The 26,493-nt window shown below is 36.4% G+C and overlaps 1 protein-coding gene across 3 annotated transcripts; it reads left to right on the top strand.

Moving 5' to 3' along the window:
• Positions 1-681: 681 nt before the first annotated feature.
• Positions 682-26,184, top strand: jumu (Forkhead box protein N4 jumeau). Of its 3 annotated transcripts, XM_019062346.2 has the most exons (6): positions 682-837; positions 14,863-15,843; positions 16,776-17,011; positions 17,499-17,707; positions 18,648-18,749; positions 23,600-26,184. In XM_019062346.2, the coding sequence occupies exons 2-5, from the start codon at positions 14,876-14,878 to the stop codon at positions 18,732-18,734; spliced, it is 1,500 nt and encodes a 499-aa protein (XP_018917891.1). In that variant the 5' UTR covers positions 682-837; positions 14,863-14,875; the 3' UTR covers positions 18,735-18,749; positions 23,600-26,184. The 3 variants fall into 3 exon arrangements, with proteins under 3 accessions (XP_018917891.1, XP_018917890.1, XP_072155693.1); XM_019062345.2 differs by having other exon boundaries at positions 18,648-26,184; XM_072299592.1 differs by having other exon boundaries at positions 687-710; positions 18,648-26,184.
• The last annotated feature ends 309 nt before the right edge of the window (positions 26,185-26,493 follow it).

Genomic DNA, 26,493 nt, shown 5'->3' with positions numbered 1-26,493 from the left:
ATAGAGGGAAAATTGAGAGTAAGCTAATTTTTGGCGGAGTATTCTAACTCTCCTTATGCCATCAAGCACCGTTTGCTTCTAAAATCAGGTGACTACCGATACTCTTGAAACGTTGATGGGTGAAATGCACAAATTTAACAATTTCAGGGCTTTTTTAGTTTCCTTTGGTACCTTCTACTTTGATTTTGGTAAAATGAGCATCAGTGTTCATTCAAATTTGTTATGAATAGTCATGAAGATTAAACATAGTGCTTTGTAACAACGTCCAAGTAACAATTTTCGAGTTAAAAAGATAATTGAAGATAGGAAATATGAAAGAATTTGAAATCTGGTACACATGCTTTAAATTTATTAAGTCATCATTTCATCTGATCATTTCACAATCAGCCCACATTAATGAACACACGTTGAATCTTTTTCATGGATTAATTTTAATGAGAGTAAAATCAATTGATTCATTAAAATTATTATCGTTGCGTATAATTAAACTCGACAAAACCCGATTCGATTTCCCATTTGAGAAGCGTCAATTCAAATAAACCGCCGTTCACTTTATTGTAATTGTTGGCAATCTTGCACTCATTTGACAACAATGCAGACAGCCGGAAAGTACAAACAGTGATACATTGGAGTTTACGGGAGTGAACCTTCTGTTGGTGAAGCCTATATATTCTGTGAACAAATGGCGGACTCTTTGTAGCTGCTTGAAGGTTCGTGAGTTTTTCAAATTATTTTTACTTATTACAAGTCAATTATGTGTTAGTTTGGTGCGAAAGTGGTGTCAAAAAATTCAGTGGTTCAAGCCGACTGCGAATATTTTACTGTCGTGGAGTCTAGGTAAATACTTTCTGCATTATTTGAATGTGAAATAGTTTAACCTAAGTGCTCTTCAAAGCCGTGTTAATTTGCTGTAACCGTCAAAATTGGGCGGTAAATTTTCTCGAATTCTTTACAATTCCATCGATTTTAACTGATTTACGTATCTTTGCCGGTTGAAATGAACATTTTCTCTCCCAATTTTCAAGTTTACTTTTGCTGAAATAAATTCTATTGTACATAAACCGCGTGCATGTAAACAAATATTCACGTTCAAGGTCACAATTGCCCGCCATCAGAGATGGAAAATTTCATGAAATTTATTCGAGTGAAATTTCACGCGTGAAATTTCATGAAATTTCACGAAATTTCATGAAATTTATTGAAACTTTTGAGGATACATTCAAGAGGCCAAGAAACGCCTAGAAACGGTGATTCTCGATATTGAGATTTTTCAGCCCCCCCTGACCTAACGTAACCTCACCACCCACTCTTCCAGCAGCTCAGTTTTTTATCACGAAGATTTCGGTGTCATGTCAGATGTCACTTATGTAAGTCATGGGTCCTTAATTTTCGTAAGTAATGCATCATTGACACTTGAGTGCCTCCGCTCCACCACAAGAACAATTTCCTCCACGCATCGGCATGAAAATACTAGTTTTTTTTATGAGGGGGGGGGGGGGGGACTTTTATTTGAGAAACGTTGGAGAAATTGATGCTAAAAATTGTAATGCTAAAAAACGGCACTTTTAGTGGTATATTTCTGAACCAACTTAATGTCCTACATATTTAACAATTGGACCGAGTTTAACAGAAAGGAACCAAGCCACATCAGCTATTGCCAAGTTTAACTGGGCAATTACATTTTTTACGAGAGAACGTTGTTCGGATTTCTTTGAAAATTTAAGGAATTTGCTTCGAACTATGGAGAATTTTCACTGAATTTGCACGACAATCCGCACAACCGTTTTCATGTAAAAAATTAAATTGCCCAATTAAATTTGGCAATAGCTGATGTGGCTTGGTTCCTTTCTGTTTAACGCGGTCCAATTATACTATAAAGATTATTCTCAGCAGTGCCAAACTGCCAACATATATATTTTAGAGTCGGAAATCTCAGTTTCAAAAATGGATTGTTTTCAATCATCTTGAATTTTATCAAGTAATTCCAAACGTAAGTAACTTTAATTTTATTTGTAAAAAACATTGCTAAACATACATTGCTAAACATTTGCTAAAAAACACGCACACACCTATATCTTTACCTGTGGGAGTGGGTCCCTTTTTTATACCAAAATGAAGCCGAGCACGGCTTTTCGGCTTTTTCGCCATTATTCACATCTCTGAAAACATAAAAGTACTAAAGTAAAACGTTTCTAAAAGGGTGTGATGTTCTTATAATCTTGTCCACGGCCACGCGATTTGCTGGGTACATGTCTGTTTACATTTGGTTTGGAGGTTAGGTTAGGGCTAACTTTCTCTAAAACCCCTCTTGTGCCCCCTCCTTTGGGTGTAGCATCTCATTAGTGGGCCATATTCTGCTGCATCAGCAGGAGGATCATCTGAACCGTTTCCGAGGCTTAGTAACAATATTTCTTTGAAAAATCAACAAATTTCAATTTTTTTGAAATTTATTCGGGCCTTGTGAAATTTCATGAAATTTCACGTGAAATTTCATGAAATTTCAAACGTTGAAATTTCACTTTCCATCTCTGCCGCGCATTGTGTAGGTTTACATGAATGAAACCGTAACTATGGCAACTGTGTTTCACTGATAATTTTTCGAAATTAAACAGTCCTTTCACTTTTTCTCACCCCTCTTATTTAAATACATTTGTTGCTGTTGATAAGTCTATCTTAATACAACGTGATCATTTATCTGCCTAATCTCTTTATTCTGTCCCCTTTCAATGTCCTCTTGTTGGCATGACCAGTGATTATCAATTGGATATCATGCCCTCTTGAGAACTAAGGTGATATTCAATCGGAAGTCTCAAAACATTTCATTTTGTACTCCTCTAAATGGAGTATAACTTTAATACTCATTACACTATAATGCGCTGAAACTTCCCCTTCTGCCTCAAATATTGCTTTCTAAATTCTTTATACCGTTCCGTGTTTATTTCTTGTTGACTTCTTTTCCAATCAGAGCTGTAACCATGAGTTTGTTCTCGCACTGTTTACTTCTCAGCTCAAAGTAATTAATTTTTCCAGTTCATTTTCCTTGACCCCTTTGTCTCCTGTAGGATTCTTCTTATTGATTTTAGCCCTTTTCAATATTTAATCAAAGGTCTTGATTTTAATGTATAAAGCCTTTACCACCGTCAGCTGAAAAGTTATGGTTGTTCAAAGAGCTGAAATATTAACTCTTGAATTTTGACTCTTTCTCTCACTTCTTCAATAGTTTTTTATGAGTTTTCGCACTGAACGTGTGAAATACTTAGATAGCTCGGGTTTTTAATTAATTTCAAGTAGGTATATTTGTGCTCCTTCTTTGGCCCAACTTCACCACGCTTAAACTGCATCAGAAAAAGAAGGTACTTTCTAAGAGTATCGTAAACAGAGAGTGAATACGAATGGAACTTCAGTTCATCTTCGAGAGCTATGTTAAATGTTTGATCAGATATGATCAACAATTAAAGTTGATGGATTGTATAAGTTCACCCAATCCTGTAGCTCTTAAAAATAACAGATACGAGCCAAAGATATGGCCACTAAATTCAAGGCTACCTTAATTTTTATCTCGCGTTCTGTTCTTGCCTCTTTTTCATCCTTGGCTTTAAAGAGGATTACAGATTCTCCTGTCCTGCAGATTTTCTCCAAATGGCTCCAAAAATTAACTGATGACGTCAGAACGCCCCCTTCATTGAGTAACTCTTAATCGGACTACATTTTGCAGTTAGGAACCATGATTTCTGGCTCAGTTTAAAAACAAAGCATGCACCATTAGTTTCCCCATGCTCATTCGTTGTTTTACGGAGCCTAAAATTGTAGTTGCTAATTTCAAAATGTTGTCCTGTTGTCGATGAGTCCTCATGTAGACATGAATAATTACAAATGATGGATCAGGAATGAATATACATCGCAATTTTTAAGATTTACCGCTTTTGAAACATTTGTCAATGTAGGTACCTCTAAAATTTTGATTTTTGAATGCATAAATTTTCTTAATTTAGAATAAATCAAATCAGTTCGTGATACTTCTCAGGATGATTATGAATGCTATTTTTGCTCCATGAGGAAGCTTTAAGAGGTTCACCCAGAAGAAATTGCCTTTTGCTTTAATATGGATCCTCAATCTAACTTTATTGCTGTACTTGTGCTAATGTTTAATTTAATAAAGGTTACTAAGTAATGAGTGAAGTTTGAAGATATTAGCTGCCATTTAGAATAATTCAAAATTCTAGAGACTATTAAACAATAGTTACAGAAAGATTTATTCTTTTGCTTTCCTTACAATTGCTGAAATGTCAGCGGAGATTCCAAGACACTGCAACGTAGAAGTTTCTTTCTTGCTCTTAGCTCTTCAAACAGGCAACGTGAAATGTAGCAAAGTTGATTTTGGCCCTACGTGATTAATTGTTGACCATTTCATCACAATTTCCTCCTGAGTACCTATTAGGTATCCATCGGTAAGGAAAGTCCAATAAGGCATACCTCAGATAGCAACGTCGCAAGTCACTTGCTTATTTTATACTTATTTTTTAAATGAAAACCAACCAATTGTTTCAGTTGGAATGTTCTGTAAAGTTTTTCACTCATTCCCGAAAAAAAAAAAAAAAAAAAAAAAAACATTCAAAATTACAAGGCAACATTTTGATTTGTTATAGTTATAGTTTGTTTGTCTCATAGAGAATATAACCCAATCGGAGACTTTTAAACATCGCAATTGATACGTGCATTTTTCACAACTATAAGGTTTGCGGCAAGCAGGAAAACCTGAAAAGTCGGGAAATTTCGCTTGCAGCTTTTAGTGAAAGTCAGCTCAATTAAATGGACAATCAATGTAGGTTGGCGAATGGAAGTTTATTTGACAGTCAGGGAATTCAAAAATTTTACAGTCGAACGAAAAAGCATAGAAGGTCAGGGAATCTGAAAATGAAGAAGTCGTGGAAACCCTGCCTTTAGGCATAGAATTAGGAGAAAGGGCCAGAATTTCGGAGGACAACATAAGTACTTTATGAATTAACTGAAACCTGTTTGGATGCCGGCGTACCTAAGTGTCTTGTATCTCTTGGAGCATGTCTTTTCCAAAATCTTGGCCGGTATCCGAAGCAACGTGCGCCGGGCCGCCCGGACAGTGTATGAGCCTCATGCGTCCGTGTCGAAGGGATTTTCGGATCTGGAATAGGAACGTTGGAACGGTCCCTGTTATTGATCCAAGTGCAAAGCTCGCACTCCCTTCGCCCTAGCAAGGCCTCCCTAGCCCCTCCCGTGCACCTCGCCGGTCGCGCCGCGCGCCTTCCCCAACCCCCCACCCTCCACCCTTCGCGGGTCCCCGACTCAGCACCCACTTTAGGATCCTATATAAATGGACGTATTTATGCTAAAAGGAACTAAAGGGATTGCGTGAGACATAGTACCTTTTGGCATAAATACGTTCAAATTACGTAACGCTCCAGGAGGCTCACCAGAGCGTTACGCCATTTTATTTTTACATCTTCAAGGATAGGAACGTACGTTTCTAAAACGTTACAAGAAGGAGGGGGGGGGGGGTGTCAAAAATACGTAAAAATAAGAGTCACGTAATCTATGAACGCTCGCTACCTTCACTCGCAAAGATCACACTGGCGCGCATGTTTTACTCCCGCATGTATGTATGAGTCGTCGCCTCTTGCCCCCTTGCCTCCATCAAGCCCCTTATAATGTCAGTAACGGGGGTGGTTCCAAAAAGTTTAGTTAAAAATCCTCGAGAGCTAGGAATAGAAAGTTACCTGCTTCATTCAGTACAGAAGTCCGTCGTCATAAGCACGTTAAGTTTTGTCAGGTCGTTTCTTAATATCGATTAATTTTTTTAATTTTACTGTAAAATTAATTTTTTTCAATGTTACTTTAAATTTAATCTTTAAAATTTTACTTCAAAAGTAATTTTTTTAGTTTTTCAGTACTTTAAATTTTTTTTTTAATTTTTTAATTTTACTTTGAAATAAAATTTACTTTTCATTCAAGGAAGGTAGTGTGTATTGCTGACTTAGGCCTGTGGCCCGTCAGTAATACTTATACCGAAAGTGTTCCATCTTCCGAGTTAAAAAAAAAAAAAAAATAAAACAGCGTGAATATTCAAACTTCGTGTAATCTCCCCCCCCAATAAAGTGTTTATTTTTGAGGAAAATAACGAGCATTTTCCTTCGGAAATGTTTAGATACTCCAGATAAAATCGCGAATAAAATTCTCTGGAATAAGTAATCAAACAAGTACCTGCATTAATTTAAAAAAAAAATACGATTTTTATCGGAAGAGATTAGGCAACAGCCGAAAGCTCATACAGCGGTCTTCCTTAGAAAAGTAGAACAAAAATCGGTTGTTCTCCTCTTCATTTTGGTTTTTGATCGGGTCGGAAGGGGTCGATGCACCGTGTTGACTGTTTCGCAACTCATGCATCAATTGTAAGAGAAAAGCTGCGCCACAGCTGCATCCCATGGTTTTCTCCCGCCAAAGGGGCATCGTCGCACGGTGGATCGAGTCATTAGGAGAGGTCGTAAAAAATTTGGAAACTTTAAACGCTTATAACTCTGTTTATACAATCTTTGAGGTTCTAAAAGTGGTTCCATTAGTATCCTCGTGAAATCTCTTTCTAGAAGCACCCATCGAAGTTGAAAATGTGACGAAATAAACATCGCAATGGACCACTAGACAAAGTACGAATTTAAACAATCTGATACATGTTTCTTAACGAAAATTTCACGTAAAACGCGATTCGCGCAACGCAAATTACTGAAACCATTTCCTTACGAAGATATTATCGTTTTAATTTCACACTGGTTACGAGGAATTTGAACTGCCCGCTCACGAGAAACTCAAAGCTCTACGTGAGTCAAATCGCGCACTACGACGGTTTCAGCAAGCTTCTCGATCGAGCAATGTTCATTTCCCACCATGTGTCGTTCAAACTATAAGCAATTTGCTATAGCTGAGCCAAAGTGTCAAAATCGGGGTTGCCAGATTTTTATATCGTAGGGACTGTCATAATATCGTCTAGCGCGCGATGTGAATCACGTAGAGTATTGAGTTTTCATGAGCGGGTGGTTTAAATTCACACATCAAGAATCATTAAATATCCTCATAAGGAATTGATTTCGGTAATTTTCGTTGTGCGCGTTGTATTCTAAGTGAAATTTTGGTTAAGAATCATGTATCAGAATGCTGAAATTCGTACCTTGTCTAGTGGTCCATTTGCAATTTCAGTCAAAAATTTCATGTCCGACCCTTCTAATTGACTCGATCCACTGTGCGCCGTACGAAATGAAAATTCCGATGTCGCCAATTTCCTTCCGTGAAGTACATTTTTGTAAAGAACTATCAATGTTTTTCATTACAATTTTCGGATACACACACAGCTGGTCTTAACGACTTTAAATTTTTTGACGAGTCACAAGCAAAAACTCTTCAGATTCTTGAAGTAGAGTGTCTACTGAGTCATTTAAGCCAAAAAGAAAAAAATTCTGTCGAGCTCCTGGAAAATAAAGTCGATTTAAAGGTATTTTTGGGCTAAAATAGCCAAATTACCCATAGCAAGGCCCGTCATATTATTTAAAAACTTGTTTTCTTCCTGGGTATTATGCCCAAGTTTCTTAAACATGCATATTTTAAGCCTCCGATTACTTAAACTACCAATTTTAACCATATGGTAAATTTTGGGGGCCTAAAATGAGCCCTCAGAGCCAAAAATTGCAAACATTTTTGAAAACTTCGGATTTTCAGGGGGGTGTTTTTTTTTTAACGTTGTTTTTTCTACAGTCGTCAATGAGTAATTCTGAAGGGCATTTTCGATTACATAATTGAAATTTTGACTGTTCAGGTGAAGGGGGAAGGGGGCACCAGGCTTTGCTTTGCCATTCTCACAGTTTCTGAAAACGCTTGAAAATGCCCTATTACATTGGAAGTCCAAAATATCCCTTTTTATTCATTAATTACTGTATCTGATATTATAAAATATGCAGCAGGAGTTACTGCCCCCCCCCCCCCCTCCTCCTCACTACGCGATGCATGGAAACCTTGATCTCACTGCGCGCGCTACGAAAACGCTTGAAAGTTCCCTAATACATTGGAAGTCCAAAATATCCCTTTTTAATTCATTAATTACTGCTTCTGATATTATGAAATATGCAGCAGGAGTTACTGCCCCCCCCCCCCTCCTCCTCACTACGAGATGCATGGAAACCTTGATCTTACTGCGCGCGCTAACGGATCCTTGCTTTTCGCGTGATGGCAGTCCGTTGTACAGTAGATCCGGGCATTTGCAATAAAACATTTGGCGGTCTTTAGCATTACATATAAATGGACATGTTTATGCTACAAGTTTATCCTGCAAATGCCCGGATGCGAAAAGCAAGGATCCGGTAGCGCGCGCAGTAAGATCAAGGTTTACATGCATCTCGTAGGGAGGAGGAGGGGGGGGGGCAGTAACTCCTGCTGCATATTTTATAATATCAGATACAGTAATTAATGAATAAAAAGGGATATTTTGGACTTCCAATGTAATAGGGCATTTTCAAGCGTTTTCAGAAACTGTGAGAATGGCAAAGCAAAGCCTGGTGCCCCCTTCCCCCTTCACCTGAACAGTCAAAATTTCAATTATGTAATCGAAAATGCCCTTCAGAATTACTCATTGACGACTGTAGAAAAAACAACGTTAAAAAAAAAAACACCCCCCTGAAAATCCGAAGTTTTCAAAAATGTTTGCAATTTTTGGCTCTGAGGGCTCATTTTAGGCCCCCAAAATTTACCATATGGTTAAAATTGGTAGTTTAAGTAATCGGAGGCTTAAAATATGCATGTTTAAGAAACTTGGGCATAATACCCAGGAAGAAAACAAGTTTTTAAATAATATGACGGGCCTTGCTATGGGTAATTTGGCTATTTTAGCCCAAAAATACCTTTAAATCGACTTTATTTTCCAGGAGCTCGACAGAATTTTTTTCTTTTTGGCTTAAATGACTCAGTAGACACTCTACTTCAAGAATCTGAAGAGTTTTTGCTTGTGACTCGTCAAAAAATTTAAAGTCGTTAAGACTAGCTGTGCACAGTTTTAAATTGCTATTAGATTGATGTGTGAAATGTAAAGGATAAAATTTTACAAGTCTTTCTAGCACATTTTGTAATTTATCATAAAAATTGTATGACTCCAACATGTTCATACGGGGTATTTCCTCAGCTCAGTAGTCTGATACTTACGACGTATATCCCGTCACATATGGACTGCATTTTGAAATTTGGAACTATAAATTCTGGCTCTTCTGGAAAAACACTTTTGTGCCTAGGGAAACTAATGGCACATACGTTGTTATTAAACCTAACTCGAGGTGTAGAAATACTCGAAATAACAATCTGAAATAGTTCTTCTCATTAAACTCACACGCGAAAACGAAATGTGCCTCGTAAGGAATAAGTTGTCTGTTTTCAAATTCAGTGCTGCATTTATCAATTGGAACGTAGACGTAACGATTGAGCCCCTCGCGGAGGTAAAAAAAATTACCTCTCAGCCAGAATAATTTTACGTCATTTTCAACCCACTGAAAAAAGTGAACACTAGTAATGTCAAAGCTAGATTTTCTTGGTGCGAGCCATGTCAGTCGGGAAAATCAACGCAAGCAGGAAATGTTGTGATTTATTCGTGGTTCTCATCATTGCATTGGTGCGGATTCTGCTCAAGCATCGCTAAAACATTTTTCGATCAAAGGCCTTTTTTTTTAGACAAACGTATGCGCGTGTGTGTGTGTCACGTCCTTCATTCCACGAAGCCTCAGGGGAACCTGGCATTGCAGCGCGTAGCAAGCCCGAAAAACTTAGTACGTTATTAGACAATGAAGCTCGGTTAACTTCAATTTAGTGCTCGCCTTTCTAATATCCATACTGCCGTCCTAAGGAAGAACGCCGTATGAACCTTCAGGCGTTGCCAAATCTTCTTTGAAAAAACACGAATTCCCCGGTAAACTTAGGAATATTTTTTTCCAATTTTGTAGAGAATTTTGTTCGTATTTTCATCCAAAGTTCCTGAAAATTTCAAGGAAAAATATTCATAATTTTTCTCAAAAATTAACGTTTCATTAAGGGAAATTTGGCAACTCTCAAATGTCCATACGGCGCTCTTCCTTAGCACTGCAGCATGGCGGACCACGCATCTTTGTTTGCGACCTCGCAGATTTCCCGTCATACTTTACTTTTTCTTTGAGGATCTAACCAATTTAATTTCTTGGAGACTTCCGTGAGTTTTCCTCTGTTAGCAGACAATTTTATATGCATTCCTAGCTTAAAAGTTGGCGAACAAATAAAATAGGAGCCGACATTTTTAAACGTCGCAATGGATGCACGTGGTTTCGTACTTGGACTGTCGATATCCTATGGCGTTAATATGAAACAGTATTAACCTCTCCACGGTAAAACTGCAGAAACGTATATAATATCTTGGTTTGCGTTATTTTTTATATTGGAAAATACGCAACGTCATTCCTTGAAAAACCTCCCTCATTTTTCTTCTCTATCTATGTGAAGATTATTCTGTGAAAGTTTCGAAAAAAAGTGTTGGTTTGCTCTCCTTTGATGAAATGAAAAGAGAGTGAAGATTTTGAAATATCGCAAACGGGGCACGCGTTTTACCAGGGTTGCCAGTCTGGGAAATGTCAGGGAATTTTAAAAAGTCAGGGAAAATAACGAAAATGTCAGGAAAAATTTATTAAATCACCTTCATTTGCTTTCTAGAATGGGTTTGAGATTTTGAACAAGAAATTTTGCTTGAAAACTATTTTCAATTATGCCTTCTTAACCACCCATCACATCTTCAACTGTCAGGGAATTCCACCTAAATGTGTCATAGAAATGTCAGGGAATTTCATTTTCTAAATTCTGTGGCAACCCTGTTTTACCTGTTTCACCGTCCCTTTTCTTCTTAAACTGAATGGCAAATTTACCCCAATAACTTCAGTTTTCGTGATTTTCATGAACGATTTAACATTTAAAAATGTTCGACTAATCGTAAGCGCCTGCAACAATTTTCAGTTCAGTCTCAACAAGGTTGCCTTCCAAGTTTTTGACCACTCAGAGCCTCCCGTGGGGGAAAGGGAGACTAAAATTATTTTAATTGAGTAATTGCTGCTCTCAACTTGAAGCATCGTTAATCTGCGAGTCCGGATGAGTCAAAAATAACGATTCTAATTGACCGTTGTTTCAAGCACAAGAACAGTTTGAGCATGATTGATAAGATAAGTTACAAATTAGCTTGACTTTTCAATCAAAACACTTTAACCAACACTATCTCAAAGACATGGATATTGGCCTGAAGCAAGTCCAATTCAAGTGTTTGTCATATGGTTTTTTCAACTTAACTTCAAAATACATTTGCCAGTTTTAGATGAGGTCTCTTACCAGAAATATTCTCATGTGCAGGGTTGCCGGCGGTCTAGGAAACCGGAAAAATCAGGGATTTTTTCACAATCGCCAAAAGTCGGGGGAATCGTCGGAAAAATCAGGGAATTTCTCACATATCTACCAATCACCAGAATATATCGCTCATTATCCAACTGTTCACCCCTTTTTGGCGGTTTTTAAGGCTTGCAACCTTTTTTCCAGCTACTGAATGCCTTCTCCCATAGTTTGATGTGTAAACAAGGACATTTTGTCTGAAGTTTAGCGAAAGTCCGCGTACTTTTTTTTAAAGAAAAAATAAAATAAAAATGAAAAAAGTAGACATTTTGTTCGAAGGTCAGGGAAAGTTGGGGATTTGGAAAATTTTGGAGTCAGGGAAAAGCGAAAATTGTTTATTCTGTCAGGCATATTTTTAAAGGTTAACTGGGTCACATTTTGAATAGGGAACTATTATGTCTGACCAGTAGTCAGGCGCGAATGATCGACTATCGAGGTTTCCCTATTTGAAGCTCTGATACTAAAGAATCTATTATTAATGTGTTTGTCGCAAACTTCCTGTTTATCGATCCTTTTCCATAAGTTTAAATGGCAGATCGATCGATGTATCGCAAAGCACGCCATGCCACTGGTCCTGACTCATTTCAGGAACAACGTATGAGCCATTGAATACCCTATCAATATGAGTGCTTATAAGGATGAGTCAGGAATTGTAGTTGGCTGTTTCAAAATGTAGTCCTACTAACTTGGGCGAAGAGGGGTAGTTTTTTTTCTCACATTTTGCTCCCAGTTGGAAATGACGGCAGAGGGTCGGCGGTCGGCCTCAGCAACGATTCCCGAATGATTCTTCCCTCGTCAGCATGACCCTTAGCCGCCGCCCCCCCCCCCCCCCCCTCCTTGGTACCCTTTAATTATTCATCCACGAGCGTGGTTTCAACTTTAAGCGTTTATTCGATGGTATCTTGGGTGCTAGTCTCTATTTTTGTTGTTTTCTCGACTCTTATCTCAATGAGCTCACAAATAGAACGCTCTCAAAACGATTATAATGCTGTCATAACTTTTGAATTGAATTGTCGATCCAATAGTGAAACCAGAAGAGCACCCATCTCCATTCCAGCGTTTCATACTATCAACGATATCTTATTTTTCAGAAAAGAACATAACTATATAACATATTAACATTGTTTGATAGGAATTTTAAAACCAGCAGTAAAAGTATATGTAAATGATAAATCATTTTTTTTTAGATAAGGAAAACTCACCTTTTTCACTATAAAGTCTTTAGTCTACGCGTTTCGGGACCTTCCTAGTCGGAGATGCAACGACTAATAAACCGATACAACCGATCACATCCGCGCGATACGTCCTGAGGAAGGGACCTAGGAAAGTCCCAAAACGTGTAGACTAAAAAATTTATAGTGAAAGTGGTGAGTTTTTTTTTAAAAAATCGATGTATTATTCACCAATACTTATCCCTAGAGGTTTCCCCGGAAAAGTAAAGAAACATCACAAGCTTTCGGGCATTGCAGCGAAGATTGGCCATGGTTAGTAAATTTTGAAGTCGTATGGATACTCTTGAACCACGGGTAATACTTTTAACTCTCATTGAGTGAAAATGTTGCCCTCAAGAAATATTCTTGGTATCTTTTGAATAAATTGTTTTTGGGGATTTTAAAAAATTGTTTTCTAAGGATTTTGGAGCTTTAATGTAGGTAAAATTGCATGTCCACGAAATGAAGGAGGCCGTGAAATCTTTTCGGCTGACTTAGGGACTTTAACGCATGAGTAAGAATGTAGAATGGGGTGAAACACGTGTTCCTTCTCCTTTACTTTAAAATCTTATAAAACCATCACAAGGGTTGAAATTTTAGTGTACCTAAAGAATAAGCTAAACGATTAGAAGCCACGGCAAAGGCTTAAGAAGCATTAACTCTGGACCCTAAGTTAAGTCTGTACTGTTCTCTATGCAAAAAAAAATCCTTTAGAAAAACAGGCGGTCCGGTTTAAGGAAAAACATCGCAAGCAAGACAAAAAATTACCCTGTGACTATTGAAATTGGACAATGCAATCGGGTTACTCCCTGCCTCCCCTCCTAATGCTCATGTAGGTACCTATTTAGTTAGAACATAGGACACTTTTAAGAACATGCACGTAGTAGTGCAGCTGGAATTTTATTAATGGTGAGAATGTTACAAGAATCATTTCTTTCTTCCCTCGCTGCTTGAACCTAATTTCTTAATTTGATTGATAGTCAGTATAAATGGGCCTTTTCTGCTCAGTTCTCGTGTTTTTAATTTCGAAGTGGCTATTCGTCGGTACGGTACCGACGGATAAATGGCTATTCGTCGGTACCGTACCGATGAATAAATAGCTATTCGTCGGTACCGTACCGATGAATAAATAGCTATTCGTCGGTACCGTACTTTGATTTTAGTACGTAAATTATATTAAAGATATGATTTCTTAATAATATTTTGGTGGAAGTTAAGAGCTAAAAATTGGGTGAAAGATGGAAAAAAAACCCAACACGAGTTGTAAAGAAATATTCTCCAAATTTAATTTATGTATTTAATACTCTCACATAATACTGAAATGTACTACTCTGTAGTCATCATCAAGAACGCTTCTTTTTTCGGGTGGTGGGGCCTTTAGTTTCATTTGCAGATGTTTTCTTTCGTTTTCGTTTTTCGTGGGGATTTTCCACAGATTGTCGGTCGGCAACGGTGCGATTAAAGGAACAAAGTTGTCTTGGTGGTAGTTTAGGTCGCCCTCGTGAAATGACTTTACTCTTAAATTTTAGCTTCGTGAAGCTCTCTGCACTGACATTTTCGTCAGATGGAGCAGCAACAGAAATCGAAGATTCGCTAGTGGTGGAATAGCTCTCTGCACTATGATCGTTGTTAGTTGGGGCAGCGACAGATACTGAAGATTCGCAAGCCGTGAAGCAGCTACCATGAACTGACAATAGTTGTACATTTGTTCCAGTCCTTACCATGTTATCAATCATCTTGAATGAACTTAAAAAACTGTTGAATTGCGTGGTTCCGTGGTTTGAGGTTAGGCTAGCAATGTTTAAAACAATGGGCAGAATCATGTTGTACTTTTCACGCACCCTTAGTGCCTTTACACTTTGTTCACTCTCCTTCAAATCTCCAGAAAAACCATCAGAAAATTCTTCCAACAGTGCATCAACCTCTGGGCATTCTGTATCTAAGCAACCATTCTTCGGTACCGACGAATAGCCATTTATTCATCGGTACGGTACCGACGAATAGCCATTTATCCATCGGTACCGTACCGACGAATAGCCATTTATCCGTCGGTACCGTACCGACGAATAGCCTCATCCTTTTAATTTAGCTTTTTTGTCTAATATGTAAATGTTGATCAACTCAAACGATTTGATGGTTTTTTTTTCTGCTTGTACTCTCATATGTCTAGTTAACTGGATTTTCGGTTTTTTTGCAGATCTGGACACAAGATGAGTATGGACTTCTACTTCAGCGGGCAGGATGCTCTTTCGCTGCAAGAAATGATCGATTTTGACTCAAAGCGCGAGTACGATGACTACAACTCAATCGACTTCGAGCTGGGTGCCTCGGTCCCACCGTTGGATCTTGATGAAAACTCAGTCAACGGACTAATATCTACAAGCCACCATGGTAACGGACTTCACATGTGGCTCAATGGTCATGCGATGACCAACTCGAGCCCTCTGAGCAACTCTAATTACAACCTTGACTTCATAGATGGAGATGCTGAGGCAGCCATGATGGTAGACCCACACAACGTTATTCCAATTGATCTCTTCAAAGCTGAACCAAGGTTCAACGATTCCCCGAACATTAAAGAGGAACCCATCGATGAGCTTGTTGTAAAACAAGAAAAGGAGTCAGAAGATGACCTAGCCTTAAACCCGGTGCCGGAATCAAAATTGGGGATAGAAGTCCAACTACCTGAAGAATCTAGAGCACCATCAACAATAATTAACAAGTGTAAACTTAAAGCTAAAGCAAATATAATTCGTGATAATTTAATAATTCCTACAAATTTAGTTTCTTCCATGGCTGTAAATAGAGTTAAGAATGGTTCCGATTCTGCCAAGTCTAATGTTCAATCTATGCCAAAAACATTGGCGACTATTAGGATAGGAAGACCAGATGATGCCAGTTTGATTACAACCTCTGGCAGCACAGTTAAGTCCTTACCGGTGACGATTGTGACAACATCGCAGAATAGTCTAAATCAAATAAAAATTGTAGAGGGGAGCGTCAAAACGCTAACACCAGTGACAGTGCAAACAAAGAAAGTGATCTCAGTTGACAAGAAGTCGTTTGGAATTCACCGATATCCAAAACCTGCATATTCTTATTCGTGCCTAATTGCGATGGCACTCAAGAATTCTAAGTCTGGTAGTCTCCCTGTTTCAGAAATTTATAATTTTATGTGGTGAGTTAAATTTCTGTCTCACTTCTAGTACCTCTGTTTCCTAGAGATGCGGAATGCTCGTAGTCCTCCCTTTTGTCTAATTAGCCTTCCGGTTTTTAAAACACTTTTTCTCTAAAATTTTCAAAAAGATGACCTTTTTATTGTTTCTTTTTGTTTACAAATTGCAGCAATTTTGCAAAGAACAGAAGATTTTTACGCTGAGACGAGCCGAGTTTCTTTGTCATTGCGTCTTTCCACGCGACTATCCGCAACCGGTCGGTTTGTGTGGTTGAGAAGTTTCTGCTATCATCCTTGATACTCAGCTCACCCATAATCTCTTATATTTCCTGAACCTGATGATTCTTTGAACATTCACAATGTACCATTCTTTATTCTAATAACATAAAAGATGTAGAAAAACTGTGATGTATTGGGTGTTTGCAGAACTATGCAACTTCCTACTCTATTTATAATATTTTTTTCCCTTCGAAATTTTTTTTTTAAAAAAATTGGCAAACTATATCGCCAATTATCAAAATTGTTCAAATGAACTTGTCAGTATAGTCATCATAAAAATTAAGTTATGGAAAAAATTTAAAAGAGGTAATGGTAATAGCTGAAGTAATTCAATGATTCTGTCCAAACTTGATGTAATACTTGATTTTGCTTTAATAGCTCCATTTTCACATCTTTGATGGTGGTAACTATTACATGAAAATGCAGAAAGTATTGGATTCCCCTGGTATCAAAAAGTATTTGAATTCTTTGAGTCACTAATCAAGACTATCCAGTTTTACTTTGTAAACTTACCATTCTTTGCAATAAATGACTCGTATTTTCATATCTGGTTTAAATACTGCAAAATTTTACCTAACTTTTTACTCCATTAATTTCTATATCTGTTGTCTTCTTTTTCAAAGTTCTAAATTATTATTTTTACTTCTGTTGTGCAGCAATCATTTTCCTTATTTTAAGACGGCGCCTAGTGGATGGAAGAACTCAGTACGCCACAATTTAAGTTTGAATCAATGTTTTGAAAAAATTGAGAAACCTATGCCGAATAGTGGATCTTCCAGGAAAGGCTGTCTATGGGCGATGAATCCGGACAAAATTGCCAAGATGGATGCAGAAGTTCAAAAGTGGTCTAAGAAAGATCCTATGGCAATCAAAAAAGCAATGGTTTATCCAGGTTGGTTACTCTCTATTTTGCCCTCTATTTTCAAATGGTGCGCATTAAATCAAATTGCAAAATTTTGCCTGCAGTCCGAATTTTCGGTGCGTAAACTTGAAATTAGAACCAAATTCCAAATTTTAAGTGTCTGAAAGTAAGTATCGTCCATTGGGATGCCATACAAATCAACGTACTAGATTTTTGTCGTATCTTTTTGCAAAATTTCATTCTTTATGATAGCCATGTCAAACTTTTAATGACTTAAAGATTTTTGATCGCTCCCAATCGGGTATAGTCAAAACGCTCAAAGTGAAGAGGAACTAAGTCAACTAACCCTTTACAGTAATCAGTGGCCCAGTAAATTCTTATGAGTTTTGACACAACAAATAATTAAACATAATTTTCTCAACCTCATCACAAGATTCAGTCATTGATTATAGATTGTTCCCTACTAAAGTTCTGTAATGTCTATCGCTTGTGACGCAAGTTTTTTTCAATGGTTTAGAAAACTTAGAAGCTCTGGAGCGAGGGGAAATGAAAGTTGGAAGTTACGAAGAGTCAGAGGAGTACGAAGAAGATCTGACAGAAGAGGAGGATCTCGGTGTTGATGCTGAAGATGATGTTGATGTTGACGTCGATGATGCCCCAGTAACGCAAACATATCTCTATAATGGTGCAGCAACAGCTATCGATATTGATCCATCAGATATGGAGGTATACACATGTTTTCAATACCTATTTGTGTTTAAGTCAGAGAGTATGAACTTTTTCAATACTCCTTCATATTAACCCATTGATAATCCCTTACATGCAGCTCTGTGTTATTCAAAAGACTCTTATATCTCATAACTGTAATTTTTGTGGCAAAAAATTTCAACTACACTTATTTTAATTTAAGACAAGCGAAAAACACCAATGATCTTTTTGCTCACCACGGAATTAACTAATTACAGGGTTGCCTCAGTCAGGGAAAACTGGGAAATGTCAGGGAAAAATTGTCAAGTCACCTTTATTTTCTTTCTAGAATGGGTTTACGTTTTGAACTACAAATTTTTCCTGAAAACTAGTCCAAATCATGTCTTTTTAAGTATTTGGAATATTCTCTTATTGTCAGGGAATTTTACCTAATGTGACAGAGAAATCAGGGAAATTTCAGGGGATTTTATTTTCTAAATTCTGTGGCAACTCTGTAATTAAGTTTCTACTGCACATTCCTGAATAGTCAAGGTAGTCCTCTACTAGGATTGATTCCGTGAACAAAAATGCCTTAGTCTATCAGCAGAATGGTTTATTCACTGTATAGCATTGTCTGCGGTAGTCAGATATTTTTGCTTATTTTTCATAAGGTTAAGGAAGAAAACAGGAGAGTAAAACCTACTTCACTGATCTTTATCACTAGCCCAACTGCATTTCACATTGTCTTATTTTTTCAACAGATAACTGAATAACGTAATGCTTTTGAAGTTTCTTTGAATTTACCCTAGATTCTTGAATAAGTAGCTCACAAAATTTTAAATTTCAGTGTAGCTTGGTTTAAAAAATAAAATATCAGAGAAAATTAAGCAACATCTGATGTAGTTAGGCCCGTGTCAGTTAAATCCGTTCAATTTATCTTAATTTTATGTGATCTAATGCAATAACATTTCATATCCAGGTGATAGAAGACGGAGAAGGAGTTTTTCTCACAACCAAGGACGGCCAAGTGATTCTGAATTACAACAGTGAATCTGACATTGAATAAACTATGCTTCAAGTAGTGAGTAGGCTTTATTTTCAGTAGCTCAAAAACATTTTTGCAAACCTTCATCAAGGCAATCGGAGGAAGTGTACAACTTTCAATTTTATAAATTCTTTTTGTATGTACCTAACCGGTTTCGCCCTCCTTCATTTTTTCTTTTTGATTTTTTTTACCACTCAAAATGTTTTAATTGCTAAGCACATCAGAGTTCCTAATAATTGATTAGTAACCATTCATCATTTAATGAGTTCCATTGATTTTTTTCTTCATAAGCTGTTAATAAGTTTTTATGCTTCATTTAAGAGGGTTTTCAAAAATCACCTGTTAAAATTTTAAATCCTCAAGACGGATCATCAATTAATTACGTTCCTCTGCAACTTATAATTATTTCTCTTTTGCATTTTACTCCATTATTTTAAGTGTTATTTCCTCGTGGTTTGCAAATCGTTCAGTAACTGGATCCTTCTGAGAATGGGTCTCTACTTAGATGAGGTATGAATTTAAGCCCTACGCGCAGATTTTTCTCATCAAAATTTAATGAGAAGAACGAATTTTCCAGCAAGAAGTCTGAGTTTAAACGCCTGAACAAGATGTAAGTGTTTTTAATTAACATTGGTCAAAAAGCAAAAATACAAATGGCATTATCTATAAAAGCTATCTTCCATTTGATTAATAAACGAGAAAGTAAAAATACTGAGTGAACTGAGTACAAAAATATCATCAATTTCTGAATCAAACAATTGTGGGAGGATATTTTACAAGATGATCTAAGCCGCTCAAATACTTGTATTTAAATGGGAAACGCTACCTCAGTGCGTCATGGCACCACAAGTGATTAATTTTTTTTATTTTTAAATCTTATTTTGATTAAATAAATTCTACCGATTTCCCATCCCAGTATAAATCGTAGAAAATACTGTGAACTCAGCTCATCAAGCACTTCCCTAGAAAATATTACAAGTTTTTGGGTAAATTCTCCATCCATTTAATTCATTGTATAAAAAAATAAATGAATTAATAAAATTTAGAACCTAAGTTAGTTCACAGAATAACAGATCTTTTTTAACGCATTAACTACTACTGTGTTTTGCAAGTATTTCTGCTGGTGGCATGGTGCACTATTCATTCCCAGAAACAATTTGGCGTACATGGGAAGCTTTTAAATATACCCGAATCACAAGATTCTAATTTCGGTTTTAAAATTCTTCTGTGAAAACTTGACATTTTTTTTAACACATATTTTTGCGTTTTTGTCGATAGCCCCCAAATTTCCCGAAAAGAACTAATGTCTTTGTCTTGGCAAGTGGAATAGCCATGCAATCGAGGTAGCAATTATTCAAATTGCACCCGTATTGACTTGGAAAACTGACAATGGTGAACAAGTTTGAGCCTAAAGCACTCCTCAAAGTAAGGATAAGGATGTTGATGCTACGACCACTATGTCTACTTTCATTCATTCTCATGGAACTCAGTTCTCACGTGTAAAACAGTCACTTCCCATGACATTCTTTTAGAATGGGCCTGTTGCAAACTTTTGCTAGAGCAGAACTAAGAGTCGTTTCTATCAGTAAATGTCTCAAAAATTACGATGAGCGCATTGGCAGAGTTTGAAATGCACTCCTAACTTCCCAATGTGCATAAGAAATTTGCGTTTTTTTACCTTCCCGCTTCAAAAACGATACCGTGGCACATGTGAACGTTTTGTTAGAGGAGTCGTTCCATTAAACTCTTTTGCAATGGCAATACTCAACTTAGTCGAAGCTTCCGCATGCAAATTGCAATTGAGAACCAAGGTCAAATGTGCTCATCGTGATTTTTGAGACATTTACTTATAGAGACAAATCTTCTTTTATCTTATTTCTGCTCTAGCAAAAGTTTGCAACAGGCCCATTCTACAAGAGTAAGATGAAAAGTGATTGTTTTTTGCATATTACTCCGGAAAACTGACAAATTTTATTTTGCCCCCCCCCCCCTGCATTTAAAAGGAGACAGAGAAAACGCAACAGTATATTTGCGAGGACAGCTTTTCTCATGTGAACTGAGTTCCGTAAGAATAAATGAAAGTAGACATTATGGTTGTAGCATCAACATCCTTATCTTTAATTTGAGGGATGCTTTACGCTCAAACTTTTTCATTGCAATGCCGGTTTTTCCAATCTTCCCCCCCCCCCCTCCAGCCCATTAGCCAAATATTTACAATGAATGTGCAACTTTGTCGGGCCATTGTGATTGATATGATATCTGCAGAATCATTTGCTTACGGTTAGAATAACCGGTGTGGTAGTCAATGTGTTAAACTTCTATTTTGCCTCTGTCTCATAAAATTCTGTTCCTGCGTATTCTTGAGACAATTTACTTTTGCCTCCATTAATATTATTCCCCTCCCTCCATGTTTTAAAAGAGGTACACTCTGCTGTCGGATGTGTCACTTAATGCAGGAGGTCCCCTTCTTATAAGGATCAGTAATTCCAAGTATTTTTCTTCATTAGTTTACCATCAAATCAGTGATCATTACCTTTTATAACCGTGGTCTCTCGGATTAAATGTTTGTTTGATTTCTTTTTTTCTCTCGTTTTTTGAAATAAGAGGAAACAGTAAATGTTGCAAATTGGCCAAGTCTAAAACAAGCATAACTCCTGTTGATAATTAAAATTACCTCTCAAAATCCTGTGCACCGCATTTATGTATGTAGTGCTGAACATGGCTTAGAAATTTTCACTTGTTTGATGTTCATTGCCTCTCCATACGCAATAGTTTGAGCATGATCTAATGCATTTAGCCTAGTCCTATTCAGCTTAGATCTAATGGTCTGCATACTTTTAAGTTTCAAATCATTCACCCTGTATTAACGTCAAAGGTCTGAAAGACCATCTTCTGATCTGCAATTTTTTTTCTGTTATTGAAGTTGCTTTTTTATCAAGTGTTTTTCGTTCAAAGGCAGCCTTGCAAGTTCAAATTGACACCATGTAATTTTTGACAGGAACCATTAGATATCCATATAGTTTTAAAACTGAAAGTCAATACTTTTGTAAGCATACAGTCTGTAAGTCACCAAGTTCCTTGGTCAAATTGTCCTCTGCAAGCTTAATTAACGTAAAATGAAGATGTTTCTCTCTCATGTTTTGACCGTACTATAGCCACAAGCCTAGTTTAGTAGTAGATGCTCAGTCCTACCTCAATGCCTGTAAATGAGCTCCAATTCCTTCCTCCTTATCCAGAGTAGAAGTTGTAACTTAGTCATACAACTAAATATTATGGTATATTTATATTTATTTTTAATTTTAATTTTACCTGTGGCTTGCAAAAATTTAGTTTTGATAAGGCAATCATTACTTTCTAGGATGAACGGTCAAGTGATGAGAATAGGCTCAATCAGTTATAACAAACTTTGGCTTGCCAAACCTTTTCAGGTTGTGCGCATTGTCAGGGTAGATTCAAATTGAACATAATTAAACTAAGTATAAAGATAGAAAAAAAAATATAATAATGGTACTTAAAAAGTGAAACAATAAAAGATAGTAGAGCAGATGAGTTGTGAAGGCTAGCACACATTATCTTCCGCAGGGGTATCCAAAAGAACCAAGTGAACAAACATCACATTGCTGAACATTAGTCAACCTATAGTATCATTCTCAGTTGAATGGGCAATCCTTATCTAACAGAGAATACAAAATGAGAAAAACAGGGAAAAACACGAGAAATTAGAGCTGAAAAATTGATGATCAAATCTTTAATAAAAACGATTTTGTGTTAGTGATAGGGTGCGCTAGGGCTCACTTCATGCCATCTTCTCTTTTTTTTGCGTTTAATGTGCCTGTGTATTTGAGTTATTTCATTTTCTATTCTTCAGTCTAATGATGTTTGTTTTTAACTACCCTGCAAATGCACATAGCGCTTGAAATTTCTGTAAATTAAGGTATGTCGTAACTGATTTAACCTATTTTTATCATTGGGACTTGGTAAAATTATTCATCCTACACCACCCATTTGGTCCCTCCAGTTCTGTGGCCAGCAGCCATTAGCTCCCAAAATCACATGGTCTGGTATGCATTCAGGAGGTTGTGAGCACATTTTGCTTTCAATCTATTTGATCGCTAGTGTTGTGAGAATGCAATAATATTTCTACTCAACAAGACGGTAGAAAAGTATCTTGCAGATAATATATTAGTCCATAATACCGATGTGAATGCTCTTATTGTTAGTGTCAAAGCATGGAGGCCGATAATTACTCTCCTATAATTCACCTCCTTGGAGAGAAAGTAATTTTTTAAAAATCGTCAATTAGAAAAAAAATCATAGAATTTCTTTCACTTTTAAACTTTTCTCTACAGTCTGTCTTCTCGAAACTCCTCTGACTGCTTCTCTGAAACCTATGCTCTAAAGTTTTCTGTCTGTTTTATTTAAATTCTATATGAGAGTTTGCTTTCCTTTCTCTGATATATTTCCATGATTCATGTGAGTTGACCCAACTTTTTTGCTGGAACAAACCTTTTTATTTGCATTTATTTCATCACACTAATCCTCATGTCAAGTGTTTCATTATCAGCCAAAACTCAGCGTTTTTTGAGGAAAGTTATTTAAATCACTCCAGGCAAGAATTTTTTTCAACACAACGTTTTTTCTATCTTTTTGAAAGTGGTAAAAAATCCTCAGTCAAAATTATGTCTTTTTGACCTCTATATTTATCAGTGAATTATTATTCCTCATCTCTGAATCAATCTAGTTATTTCAATTTTCAATGCAATATTTATTTACTTGAAGGGTGCAAAAAAATGCTCCATCCTGTAAATCACAGCGACCAAGAGTCAAATCTCAGGTTAAGAGGCATAATCATAACCTCTTAAAAGCTGTTTTGGAAATTTTTCCAGGAGGCAGAAATGCTGGATGGCAAGAAGCAGTCAGCATTTTCAAACTTTTTGCACTCCTGATGAACTCTCATTGTAAGATGTCTATTGCGCTCTATTTTAAAACCTGTGAATGCAACAAAAACGTTGTCAGCCTTGCGCAATCTCTACAAAAGTTTGTGTGAAACATTTATCTATTCCCATCTTCTGATTTGTGTGCTGATTTTGGCTGAAGCACTTATTCGTTTCATCTTAAGTTTGCTTTTACATCTGCCTTCATTATTTCATGCTTTCTTTTGTCTGAAAAAAAAGAAAAGAAAAAAAAAAGCTATAATTTCTATGAAACATTCTGTCAAAATGCTTAAATTATAGAAGAAGTCTGTAAAATTTTCTTTTTGAACCGTCTCCTTAATACCTCATTTTATTAATTCAAACTTTTGCTCGATCAATTATTGCAAAATTAGAAATTATTCAAGTACCTACTGTAGATATGGACCATAGATATTTTTCTACGCTTATTTAGAAGAAATTAATGAATTTTCTTTGATAATTCTAAAATTTTGTATTTTTAGTATTTAAGTTTCTAACAAGGGAGAATTTAAATAACTTTAAGGAGTCTCTTGCTTTTAAGTCCACCATAGGTGCAGTTTTTACTGAGGGTGAAAGTAAGGCTTAGAGAGTGAAAATGTATAAGCTTTAAGAAATTGTCTGATGATACGGACTGCATTTTGCAATTTGGAACTATAAATTCTGACTCTTCTGGAAAAACACTTATGTGCATAGGGAAACTAATGGCTCATACGTTGTTTTCAAACTAGGCTAGAATTTATAGTTCCAAATTCCAAAATGTAGTCCATATGTAAGAGGGAGCTCTGCTGCTGTAAATTTAAATAAAATTGATAATCTGAAAATTTGTAGTGTAGCCATTCACCTGTGAGGAGTCTTACAAGCTTTATTTTGAACGAAATTAATTTGAAAAGACAAAAGCTCAAATTAAATGTAAAACTCGATGGAATTGATATTGTTCGTAAAGGCCCAAGTGCCAAAAAATAAGTTTTGAGAAAAATTGGATAGAAGTGTGCCATTTGGCATGTGTTCAATTTAGTGAGTCTAGTTTCAATAGATACTCTTTAGACACATACATTTTTTTGGCTTGGAAGATTTAACAGAGGCTGAATGGTACGGATTTCTCGTTTTCCTCAAAACTTTAATTTTGGAGCTTGGGCCCTTAAAAAAATATCAGTTCAATTCGGCAAAACATTCACTAGTTTGTGTGACATTATATCCTTTGAGGTGGATCTTCAGCACATAGGATAACTATTCAAAAGTTGATCGATCAACTGATACTTCCGGGATTGTAAAACATCCCTTTAAAAATCACCATCTCTCTCTCTCTCATCTCTCACCTCGCTTTGAAAAAAAAAAATTGACAGAAGTTATCAGAAATTGAGTCCTTGATTAACCTATACTTTTCCCATTGCTGAGCTATTAAATGATCATCATTGTGTTGTCCCTGAACATCCAAAGGCTCCTCATGATGGAACTTGTCCCATAACTAAGCTCAGATAAAAGCTCTATGTATATAATTACTAAATCTCAGAGGCAGTCGAACTATTCTCAATTATTATTGTTTTTTTAAAAATCTGTGATGAAATTTTATTATTTTAGTAAGAGTTTCAAATTTTAATCTTTTTTGTTCCCCTGTCATTTTTTATCATGTTTATGAGAGTTTATTAGCATCGTAACTCAGTGTAAGTAATTACTATATGTAAAGGTGGAGAAAGTGACCTCTGTAAGGTTCTCGCTGCTACAGTGTAATTTTTGTACTTTTTGTTTGTTTTTTTGAAGTATCATCTTAATGCGAAGTTGCAAGTGAACTCTGTTGTAATTGATTTTCAATTTATATCTATATGTACTTAAATTGTTGTATGTCTCTTACTGTAGGCAGTAGTCAAGAGAGGGGCCTCAAACCCCGTAGGATCTCAACCTTTTCCTCAAGATAAAAACATCCTACCGCTTTGTTTTACTTCGTAAAATTCTGTGGTGGAACACATTGTCAATTCAGTAAAGAAAAAGCTACGAGAAATGAATTGACCTTATGGTTCCCTCTTCTCAGGTCTAAAGTGCTCGATCTGCCTACTTTAAATCAGTTTCACAGTTTTTCTAATTTTTTTAATGTTTATTTTTTTCCTTTTCCCCCCTTTTGACAAATTTTTTTAACATTTGTATTTTTTTATAGTTGTGAAAAATCATTTTTGTAACTTGCTGTTTTTGTGCATTTGCCTGTAGCCCTTACAAGCATTGTCTAATGACAGGTATGATGATGTCTGAATGGTGTTTAAATCAAGGAGAAGAATTATTGTTAAATTTCCCGTTTTTTCTTGAGTCTCTGCTCATCGCATTGCACATCAACCATTCAGCAAAATGTTGATTTTTTTCGATCATATGTTGAGAGTTCTGATGACTGATCATGAGTCTTTTAACTCTTCTCCTTTTTTCCAAGTATGCTTTTTTGTAAAGTGTGTATATGTGTGTCAAATCAACAAAAATGCATTTAAATATGTTTTCTACAGAAGAATTAGAGAATAAAAAGCTAATTTTAAAAGTAACTCGAATTTTTTCCCCTCTTTTCAATCTTTTCCCTTGATACTATGAGTTGCTCATTCTTATTCTTTTAACCAGCTGGATGGTTTACATTTTTAGTACTTCTTCATACATTTTTATAGGGGAAAAAAGTAGAACACTGTAAACCGTAGTATGAAATTCAAAAGAAGTGGTGTCAAAATTTCAAATCGAATAGATATTGAAGGTAACTTCAAGAATGTTTCAAAGCAGAATGACCCGATGAAAATTCGTCGTTTCTTTGGCTATTCTGCTAACAGAGAGGACTAATCATGGCAGATTTCAAGAAATTATGT

This window comes from Bemisia tabaci, chromosome 4 (genome assembly GCF_918797505.1).
Source record: "Bemisia tabaci chromosome 4, PGI_BMITA_v3".
Lineage (NCBI taxonomy): Eukaryota > Metazoa > Arthropoda > Insecta > Hemiptera > Aleyrodidae > Bemisia > Bemisia tabaci.
This window is presented reverse-complemented; position numbering and strand designations above follow the sequence as displayed.

Coding starts and splice junctions, on each gene's coding strand:
- jumu (XM_019062346.2), top strand. CDS start 14,876: ATGAGTATGGACTTCTACTTCAGCGGGCAGGATGCTCTTTCGCTGCAA. Junction 17,012..17,498: donor AAAAGCAATGGTTTATCCAG/GTTGGTTACTCT, acceptor TCAATGGTTTAG/AAAACTTAGAAGCTCTGGAG. Junction 17,708..18,647: donor TTGATCCATCAGATATGGAG/GTATACACATGT, acceptor TTTCATATCCAG/GTGATAGAAGACGGAGAAGG.